This window comes from Suncus etruscus, chromosome 1 (assembly GCF_024139225.1).
Source record: "Suncus etruscus isolate mSunEtr1 chromosome 1, mSunEtr1.pri.cur, whole genome shotgun sequence".
Lineage (NCBI taxonomy): Eukaryota > Metazoa > Chordata > Mammalia > Eulipotyphla > Soricidae > Suncus > Suncus etruscus.
Window position 1 is genome coordinate 121,952,899 of NC_064848.1, and position 11,564 is coordinate 121,964,462.

The window sequence follows — 11,564 nt, forward strand, 5'->3', positions numbered from 1 at the left end:
CTTACCTTACTCATATACAGGACCGAGTTCTTAAACTCTGGTTTGTTCCCCAAAGTAAATGCTCAATAGTGACATCTTTCTTTTATTGGCAGTATTTGAAGGAATATGCCTCAGACATGTATGATTACCTATGTTTTCAAAAATGACATCAGTAAAATTAAATCCATAGTTTAATAACAGGATTATTATTTTATTTTAGTTCAGTTTAGTTTGGGCATACTCAAAGGCACTCTGGTATTACTCCTGGCTCTATGCTCAGAGATCACTTCTGGCAGGCTCAGAGGACCATATTAAATGCCAAGGATCAAATCTGGGTCAGCTGTATGCCAGGCAAATGCCCTACCCACTATGCTATCATTCTGGCCCCTGAGGATTATTTGGCTGAAACAAATGTTTTGATTTTTTTTTTTTTTGTGGTTTTTGGGTCACACCCGGCAGTGCTCAGGGGTTATTCCTGGCTCCAGGCTCAGAAATTGCTCCTGGCAGGCATGGGGGACCATATGGGATGCCGGGATTTGAACCGATGACCTCCTGCATGAAAGGCAAACGCCTTTCCTCCATGCTATCTCTCCGGCCCCTGTTTTGATTTTTTAAGACATGAATCTTAGTACTTCCTTGAACTTTTAGTTATATTTGCACACTGAAGTAATTTATTCTTTGTAAGGAGAGAGTGAGTGATTTCTGTGAAAGATCTAGTATAACAGCAATATAGACTGCTGTGTCTATGAGAGAAGATCATGAGTGAGGATGAGTAATAAAACCCAACTTAGGGCTCTTTGAAAGATTTATCTTTAGAAAGGTGAAGGACTCTAAACTCAAGGTATCTTTTTTCTCTTAATTTTTTTTTTCTGATAAAAGACTTTTTATCTGGTGTACAGTGAACTTTGACTTTACCTGTGGGAGTATTGTCTATAATTACAATGCATTGACAACTGTCTTGTGATTACTTTACAGTGAATATTTTAATAGACCACATTTAGAATAAATATGAATTGCCAAAACCTTCAGAAAGAGTTTACACACTTGTGAGTTAAAAGGAAAACTCCAACCTGAAGTATATTAAATAACAATTATATTAACTTCACTAATATATCAGTGTCAGCATATATACTTGTTTATCTAATCCTAAAATATAAAGATGTTTAGAAACTAAGTTCAAATACAAAATGTTATTTCTTTAATAACTTGAAGATGGTACTAACCACAAAAATAAAGACAATCTTGGGGCTATAGTAAAATGAGTGTTTGCCTTGCATACAACCAACTTGGATTTGATCCCTCGAATCTCAAATGATTTCCCAAACATTTCTAGGAGTAATTCCTGGGTGTAGAGCCAAGACTAATGTCTGAGCACCTGTGTGTATTGTCAAAACATCAAACTATGTCCCCCAATTTAGAATTAGGTGACAGGGGCAGGCAGGGTGAATAGGAAAGGAAGAAAACAGTAAAATATATGGTATAAAAGGGTCAATTAGTGAATTATTATCTAACTTACCATAAAAACAAGGTAGAATGAAATAAAGTGGTATGAAAAATTAACTTAAAACTCTGGGAGGTGGTCATCAAAAGCTCCTTGTGGAAAAGTCTTCATCAAGAACCTGACATTCATAAAGTCAATAAATAATAATCAAGGCCAAGGATGGCATCTGAGTTTGATAATACAATCTGGTGTTGCTGGAGTGTAGCATTAAGAGAATAAGGAGAAAAGGAGCTTATCAACCTATGTTTCAAAAAGTGAATCATTTTTTGTTTGTCTGTTTTTGGGCCATACCTGATGGAGCTCTGGGGTTATCCTGGCTCTGCCCTCAGAAATCACTCCTGACAGGTGAGATATGCGATTCCAGGGACCTAATGTGGGTTAGTGGTATGCAAGGCAAATGCCCTACCCACTGTGCTATCACTCTAGCCCAAGAATGGATCATTTTTAAAATAAATTAATCAAAGCATTAACTATGCACATATAATGTAAGCTTTCATAGTATTTTCCCATTCAAACTATTATATTTTCATATTATTAGCATATTCTATAACTACAATTTAGATGTCAAAAGTTTAGAAATATTTAATGATTCTCAGATATGTCTTGGGAAGGGTCTGAAAGGTTGGCAGAGGTGTACTGAAGAGTGCAGTGAGGGAAACATATTAAGAGGATATCATTTCTCACCACATATTCTGGACTAGAGTGATATATTAACATTTTTAATCATATATTCATTTTACAAAAGACTGAGTAGCTAATTCTATATCCCAGTTATTTTGTTAGAAGCTGGGAATATAACAGTGAATTAAAGATTCAGTCCTTTTCTTCATAGAGCAGAGAATCCTGAGTAGGAATTGAAGAAGGCTGGGAAAAGTAAACAGTGATATCACAATAGTGTTATACTTGTTTGACAGCAAGTAGAAATAATGCTATGAGTCTAGACTAGGATATGTCAATCAGACAGGAAAGGCCAGGGAAGACATCCGATAGCTGTGTTCAGCCTAAAATAGGAAAATAGGAATACAACTGATAAACTAGAAAATTATACTAGACAGATAGAGAACATCCAGATCTAGAATGCAGAGGAAGTAAGGAGAATGAGAGTAAGGAAAAGAACACATACGTTTTTTAGGATCTGAAAAAGCTAAATATGACAGAAAACTAGAGTGTAAGATAGGGTTTTGAAAGTCATAGACATAAATAAGACCAGAAAATTTGGGGAAAAATTAGGGTAGATCAAACAGTGTTAAGGTGTTAGCAGAAACAAAAAATAGAATTAGGTATAACAGAATCACACTGGAGTGTTTTTAGAAGTTCACCATGGTGGTTGAGTTTATAAGAGATGGTAGAGGGATAAGATGGGAATTCAGATTAGTTAGGAGACTGCTGTGGATCTCATTCACAGCATGGATGACAGGGATGGGCAATGTATGAATCCTAGGGATGATTAAGAGATAAATTGCCAAGAACTTACAGATGAACAAGATATATAAAAGGGGATGCCCTGCAACTTCTCAAATGTTTTATTGGTCCTGGGAAGATAATATCCACTTTGAGATTCACGGTGTAACAGAAAAAGACTAAACGTGAGAGTAAGTTCCATCTTGAAAATAAGTCGGTAAAGTCCCTAGTTCTTGCTAGGTTGACATCAATTAGTTTTGGGAGCTTGTTTGCTCTCTGTGAGAGTGGCAGAGCTACAGTTGGTTTTTAATTTTCCTTCTTGGGACTATCCCTAATCATACTGAGTTAGTACAAAAAAATAAAATTTCCCACATCACTGAATTGAAATTTAAAAATATATCAAATCACTAGACTACAGTTTTCATTGTGAAGCTCGAAGACAATTAGATTTGCATGTCACTTATTGAAAATAGGTATCTACAATACGTTTTACATTTGCATCTTATTTTTGAAATGAAATCAACTTTTTATGGAGTCAGAGAATTCTATCACTCAAAAACCTTTGAGAGATTACTGACAGTTTTATGGATGAAAAATGGGAGGCAGAATTATTGGCTCATGGTCAATTGCCGGATAGTTGATTATTTTTTTTCTAAATTATGCTGCTGCTGATTGTACAGTTTAGTGGTGTACAATGAAAGTGGTGATTAAATAAGTGAAAGTGAGCACATGTCATTACAGAGTTCATAAATTGTTGGTATCAAAATGCTCTGGCAATTTTGGTGACAAAATGAAAGGGTTGTTCTTAAAAATGATCAGACATGGAATATGGTATGGTTTCTGCTCTTCGGGATCATGCCTGCTTCTAAATTCTTTTGTTAAGTGATTTATGCATTTATCCAGAACATAATTATCTTGATTAATATTGAGCAATATGGTATTTATATCTTAACATTTAACAAAGTGCTACATGATTAGTCTTTTAAAATAATTACCCCTCTTGGGTACAAAATTTCCTAATTTCATTTTAGATTATGAAGTACAATGAGTATTTCCAAAATTTTAATCACCCTTCTATAATAGATTCAGTGGAAATTTGTGTAAAAGAGAATTCTGATGCTATAAGTCAACAAAAAATGAAGCCACTTCTTAGAGTATTTTTTATTTGGGGGCAGAAAACACTATTTCTGTTCTTCCTTTCTACATATTTACTCATCTATTTTTATATCTGTAGGTGGGAGTGGTGCTTAGGAGACCTGGAGGCTACTTCTGATTATTCTTGACTAATTAGGCAGGATGTTCAGTGCAAAAGCCTAAGAAAGTGGTGCTGCTCAGTCTTGGAGTGCCTGTGTTGGGGATTACTTGAACTAATCTGGTGGAGCATAGTGGTCTCCAGGAAAAACAGTCATTGGTACTTGACAACTTCTAGGTCTGTATCCAGAGATGCTCAAAGGAACATGTGGTGCCAGGGATAGAACCAGGGTCAGCTGAATGCAAGAAATATGGTTTAATCCTTCTATCTCTCCAGCCCCTTTCCTTTTGCACTTTAAAGTTGGATATAATCATAAAGTTGGACTTAATCATAGAAATGATGCAGAAAGTTACTGAAAGTTAGAAAAAAAGTAAAACATTAAATTTCACATATTTTTTTTCATATCTTGTTTCTCCCTAAAAGTAAAAAATTTAAATGAAAACAAGTGCTTTCTTGCCACCACCTCCCACTATTGGTAACAAACTAAACAACTTTTGTTTCTTGCATAGTCTTTATGACTTGGAATAAAATTAGATTTGTAATACTATTTTTGTTTTTTTAGTGCAATAAGAACCAGATCTGCTATTTTCCTGAATACACAGAACCAAATTCCTTGTGGCTCCTCAAATAGCTTCATAAGCTGCTGCTAAGCTTTTGTCATGTCACTTATGAAAGGTCTATGGTTATTAATACTTGAATGACTATAACAAATTATTTTTTTTCTTTCTTTTTCTCAAGATATTAAGTAGAAATAAAATTGGGAAGACTAAAGCAATAGTACAGCTTTGCACATAGCTTGCCTTGCATGAACCTGTCCTGGATCTGAACCCCAACATCATGCACCCTGCCAGGAAAGATCCCTAAGCACTGGCAGTTGTGGCCCAATATCACACAAAATGAAGTGAAATTTAAAAAATACAAGGGTAGCCAGATATTCTTTTCCTCACCTGTTTTTAAGTTAAATTAATATGCAACTCTATAATGGCAAGAGGAAAAACTATGATAACAAATAATCAGGCAAATTGTGAAGGTAACATAACTATTTAAATCAAAATGTTTATAACATTTCCTAAAGATACCTTCTGTATTTAAATATAAACTTTTTAATAATTTTTCTCTCCAAGCCAGGAAATATCCAAATAATACCCCAAAAGTGATACAGTTCAATTTATCAAGGCTTCTTTATCTATTAGATAAGTATAATTCTTGTCTTCATTTACTAGGTAGAAAGATAGACACTTTGAAGTTCTTCCGTAACTACCCACATTTACATTTTGAGTGATAAAGTCTGGTTACCTATCTAGGTCTGTTGGAGTCTTAAGTTTGAGCTCTTATCCTCTATAATGAATACTAATATTTGAGTCACTGAGGACAGGGGTCCCATTCAGATAATTCTTCTCCCTTCATTTATGCTTACAGGTTACATAGTCAGTTTTCACTGCCTACATCCAAGGTTTGAAATAGCACCTCATAAGCTTTTGCATACTTTTCAAGTTTAAGTGGCTGAAAGTACATGTGACACTTTCAGATTTCCTTGGTCTACCAGCTGGTTCTTTGCAGCTGGTGCATTGGTAAAATATTAAGTTTGTTTGTTTTTAAAGCTACCACCTGCACTTTTTTTTTGTTTTGTTTTGTTTTGTTTTGTTTTGGGTGCCATGCCCGTTGACAGTCAGGGGTTACTCCTGGCTATGCACTCAGAAATCGCTCCTAGCATTGGGGGGACCATATGGGATGCCAGGGGATTGAACCGAAGTCTGTCCTAGGCTAGCACTTACAAGGCAGATGCCTTACCTCTAGAGCCACTGCTCTGGCCCCATCACATGCACTCTTAATGATGAGGCAAGGTATAGTTATAAATAAGAGATTTATTTTTTCTTCACATTTTATTTGTACTTCTACATGCTTAGTCATACTCCCCAATTAAAGTAGGGGTTCAAATAGGTATAAAAAATACTGTAGATGGGTGAAGAGGGGAGAATAGTGGTAAGAGATCACAGGTCAAAGATCTCTGACTAAAATATCTTAAACTGATCATTGATTAGGTAGGGTTTTATTCTAACTATTCAGAAAATTCACTCTTTAAATATGCATTGAGGACTTATCTGCTTCAGGGAAGATGAATGGATGTCCTTTTTTCCCTATTTTTCTTCTACTAAATTTGCTAATAACACTGGACATAATATATAAGACAAGCATTAAATTCCTAAAATCTGAGACAGAAATAAATCAGCAAAAAATTGCAAGAACAAAAGAAATATAAGCAGAAGTTTCTGGAAAAAAAATTAATGTTTTTCCTCACAGAGGATCTCTATAGATTAGAGAAGCCAACATGCAAGAAATGCCAATGGACTCAGGACAGTAGAGAACATATGGACAATCTAGACTTTCATACCTAGCTAGTAGCAAGGCACCCAGTCAGTGTTGGTAGTGAGTACATGGGTGGGGTGAGGAAGGTAATGAATGTCCCAATCTCTATTATCTATCTGGCAATGTTGATAAGCTATCTTCCCTTCCTCAGGTTGGTAACAAAAAATTTTCAGAAAATAACAGTTTAAGTAGTGAAAGGATATTAAATGAGTGATTTCTTACAGATTTCAAATATTAGCCTTGAACTTTAAAAGCATTTACTCAAGTTTTTTTGTGCAGATATCTATATTTCTAAGATATTTAGAACTTGCGCTGTGTACCTGAAGAAGATTGCTCAATTCCTTTCTCCCTAGAGATTTCCTTGCAGGCATTGTCCCTCAAAGCAAATATAATTTCAGTATTTGAAATAGCCTTAGAAACAAAAGTCCAAAACACGAATAATTAAAAAAAAACTTATAATTTGGTTTTCTGACTGAGCTTCATTTCTGCGACATTAAAATCAATCTAAAAAGTATGCACACCCATTTTTATAAAGAAAAACTAAATTCTTAAAGGAATTGTTGGCCCAATTGATACAAGACCAAGTCATATAATTCAACCTAGACAGGTGAGAAATTAGGCTCTTTTTAGAGGTCTTCTCTGTCATAATTCTCAAAATTCCTCAATGATACTATATAATCCTCAACTTTTATGGGGGAAAATGGCAGTTTTTTAATTCCTTCTAGGAACTTTTAGAAAAACCCACTAATTAAAAGAATGTATGCCAGAAGTCTTATTTTGAACATTTTAAAATAGTTTCTATTTAATATTTAACATTATCCCTATTTAATATTTAATATTATCCCTATTTAAATAGTTCCTATTTAAAAAATAGGCTAAATGACTAATACATTGACTTAAAATGTACTTTAGGTTTGATTTCTCCAAATATCAATGGAGAAGTTCAGACATATAAAAAACAACTTGTTTTGTTAAGGAACAAGACAATTGCCTTACCAAACTGCATTCTTTTTAATATCTATAGGAGAAAAAAATAGACATGGGATTTAAGATGTTATTTACAGTCCATAATGACCAATTTATCAGAATGAAACTAAAAAAAGGTGAAACCTGCCTCTTTGTGAAAAAGTAAAACCAGGGCCCGGAGAGATAGCACAGCGGCGTTTGCCTTGCAAGCAGCCGATCCAGGATCTAAGGTGGTTGGTTCGAATCCTGGTGTCCCATATGGTCCCCTGTGCCTGCCAGGAGCTATTTCTGAGCAGACAGCCAGGAGTAACCCCTGAGCACTGCTGGGTGTGCCCCCCCCCCCAAAAAAAAAAGAAAAAAGAAAAAGTAAAACCAATTAGGAGAAAAACAGATTCACTTTGTTTTTAGAACTTGGTTGTGCCTCATTCAGTTTAACCCCCACCCTCTACCAAGCCCCAGGTAGCTCACACTATGTACTTATAGTGTTTTAGGTTGTTCCCTGCTTCTGCGAAAATAAGTGTCTAATATTAATTTTGCTCCCTCAGATATACTAGATCTTATTTTCAGGGGATGTCTTATTTTTCCATGAAGAATATGGTACACATTTATTGTTATATGAAAATAAAGGAGATTTATTTAGCTGTATATGGTAAAGTAGTACGGTAGTTGTCAACACAAACCAGACAAACTAAATCCTACAGTAGCCAGTAGGGGTGGCTCTAGCAATCAGTTTATAGTAAATTAATTTTCATTCTGAGACAGAGCCTAGAGGAGGTCTTATTTTTGGGGAGGGGAGGATGCTTATATTTCACCCAGAAGGAAACTTCTAAGTAGGGCTTATTTTCGGAGGATGTTTTATTTTCGGGGAAACACAGTAGAAAGCTAAAAAGCTAGATGCTGAATTACATTGCTTAGAAAAAGCAAAAACCAAATAGTTGATTGCCTGTTCCTGGGAAGACTCTAAAATGGTTTGATTTTATGCTTATTGTACCTATAGATTCTAAACTATCATTTGAAATTCTTAATAAATATACAAAGTTCTAGGTCCCAATCTATAATAATACAATCAGAAAAGGGAATTGGGATCCCCAAAGTATTAATATGAAGCTATGCTTGATTCTTGGGCTCAAAAAAATTATAGTTTACTTAGACTGTGATTAATGTGCATGTCAATTATTCTGGACTCTACAAACAAAATCTAATATGGACCCAACTGATATCAATAGTCTTGATAGTCCCACATTTCTAACAAGTCTCCAGATGGTACTGCTGGTTTGAAGATACTTTAAGCAGCAAGATAGGAATAGGAATATCTCAATTCATCTGGCTGGTTTCTATACATCAATATAGGCCATTACATTTTCCTTTGGTGTCTTTGGATATTTTTTTTACTAGGCAGGGGTTTCACGACAATTAATAAAGATCATTTCTAATTTTCCATGATGTCCCTTCAAGTTAGTGTGATCAGGGCCAGAGAGATAGTACAGTGGCAGAACATTTACCCTCAATGCATCACACACAGGTTTGATCCTTGCATGGTCCCCCAAACCACCAGGATTCATCCCTAGGGGTATACCCTGAGCACTGCAGGGCATGATCCCCAAAACCAAAAATTTAAAAAACAAAAGCAACAAGGTAGTGTGATTAGTAAATGGAAGGCATCTTGCTCCTTTTCATTTAGGTAATATAAAACATCTTGAACAGAAATGGACACCACATTACATACAACGTAATCAGTTTATATTTTTAATATTATATTTCTCACCATGAGGATACTAGTTAATAAAGTTTGTTTTCCCTAAGATTAAATTTCTTCTTTCAATGTCAATATAAATGTTTAAACAGATCATTTTTCCATTTCATTGTTAGATACACTGAATACATTTTTCTAAACTTACCCCCCTCCCTCCAAGTATTTAAGCAATTTTAAATTTTTCACAAATTTATTTGATATCTAAATATAATACTTAACTAGGAAGATAACAAAGCAAACATTTAATAAAATTATAGAGAAAAGACTCCAACAATGCAGGAGGCAGTGATTTGAAGAGAAAAGTGATTGTTTTCTAGGAATCTGGACAAATATTCTTATTTTATTTGCTCTGACATTCTGAAACTATGAGGTTACTTATGTAAAATTCAGTAATGTTACATTTTTTACCTTCCTTCTAACTAACAAGTTACAGGCTGTATTTTACCAATGCTTTATGAGTTATGGGGAAAAAATTCCCTGTCCATTTAATAGGCAACAATTTGTTCCCATTTCTAGGGAAACAATTAAGATGGTGAAACTATCCTACTTACTGTTTCTTGGGAACTTTTGGATACTGACGCTCACTTTTAACCTTAAGAGCACAAAGGTTTTTAGAACAAGGTTTGATTCAGTCATATTTGTCCATTTCTCTTTCGAGCATAAACTCCCAAACAAGCACAAATGCCTGTGATGCTGAGGACCACGCCCAGCAAGAGGGCGATTGCATCTCCAGCTTCCACTGCTTCAACGACGGGGAGCACTGAAAGCAGTGAAATGAGGACTATGAACCACTGTGTGTAAACTGAGGTCATGATGAGCTCTGGAGCTGTCTGTCCTCTTACTCTTGAGAGCTGATGCTTTCTAAAAATTAAACAACAAAATAGGAACCAAATAAATTCCTGCCTTTTCAAATGAGTATGACAAAATAACCATTCACCCAAGCTCTTAAGACTATCCCTCTCTCACACCCACCCCTAATTCCAACCATTTCCCCACACTGTTTAATGACACCACCATATGAATCAAAAAAGAAAATGAGCGGTAAAACACAAATTAAGGAGAAAGCAAAAAAAAAAAAAAAATGCACACACTACTCAGAAACTTTAACTCTACAAGAGAATAAAACAAGACAAAAAATAATCTCAGTTTTTTTTAGGTTCTTCCCATTCAGGAAATATTGACAAATCAGGGAGAAATTTCAAAACAAGGAACTCCTTGAGTTTGTGGGCAATCAGTAAGACTTACCAGAGAAATGGTGCACCGGTGATTCCTGACTTAAATTACTCAGTTCCTTTAGTTTAGAATACTGAAACTAAGAGGTTCCACGAGGCAGCGCCTATTTTTCAAGGAGAAAGGGGGGTAAACATGAGCCATCATCATCTTTATGATGTTAAACAGGCTGCTAAAGCCAGTGCAGCTCGAGGAAACTGCACGGAGCAGAGACACGAATAATGCAAGGCAGTTTGGCCAAGTGGGGGAACCAGACTTAGAGTTGGTCATTTCACCCACACTGGGAAACCTAAACCTAAAAACAGAACCCAAGGACGTCTTTCTTTCAGAACTTGCACTTAAAATTGGAGAAAAGTATTTCAATATTGGCAAGGTGCAACCCCCCACCTCGTTTTGCAAAAGCAAATAATTCTCTCTAACTCCCTTGGAACCGAATTCGCACATTACCTTCCAGGAAGCGGCCATTACCAAGATGGCGGGAGGGTGGTGCCTCTGAACTACATCTCCCATCATTCTTCGGGCTCCACTACGACTCCCAGCATGCAGCGGCCCGCCCTCGATGGCCGAGCGTGGGAGCGACGCTGGCGCTCACGGAAGACCTAAGGCTTGATTGAGCTCACGAGCCTTTTAGAGGCTGCTCCGGGGCCCAACCATGGCTTTGAGCATGTTTGTCCAAGAGCAAGTGTTTTTCACTGATGTCTCGATCTCAGCACGGAGCTGTGCTCTGTTACAGTTGTAGATCCCTCTGTTTCTGTTGCTTCCAATATATTTTTTTGAAGCAGGGGATTCCCTGCCACCATCTTCCTAAAGTGCCTTATCATTTTGTTCATTTCTTTATCTCTTGGATCATGAGGGAGCGAGCATGTTTTAATAAGAGGTTTTGGGGGAAAAAATAAAGTCGTGGAAAAACAAGAATTTAGGAAAAATTTCAACTTCTGGAGCTTCCCTATGAAGTGTATGCTATATATAGTATATAGTATATATTATATATGCTTATAAAATATATATGGACACATGCATATACATATATGTATACATATATGCTAACAGTGTATATGCTATGTATACACATGCTCTATATGTATACTGCATATATACTGTATACTATATATAGA

At 35.8% G+C, this 11,564-nt stretch overlaps 1 protein-coding gene across 1 annotated transcript; it reads right to left on the reverse strand.

The window, feature by feature from the left end:
* Positions 1–9,650: 9,650 nt before the first annotated feature.
* On the reverse strand, positions 9,651–10,937 carry SMIM30 (small integral membrane protein 30). Its single transcript, XM_049783786.1, has 3 exons — positions 10,897–10,937; positions 10,465–10,555; positions 9,651–10,080 (listed from the first exon to the last, which is right to left on the reverse strand). The coding sequence occupies exon 3, from the start codon at positions 10,029–10,031 to the stop codon at positions 9,852–9,854; it is 180 nt and encodes a 59-aa protein (XP_049639743.1). The 5' UTR covers positions 10,032–10,080; positions 10,465–10,555; positions 10,897–10,937; the 3' UTR covers positions 9,651–9,851.
* Between the last annotated feature and the right edge of the window lie 627 nt (positions 10,938–11,564).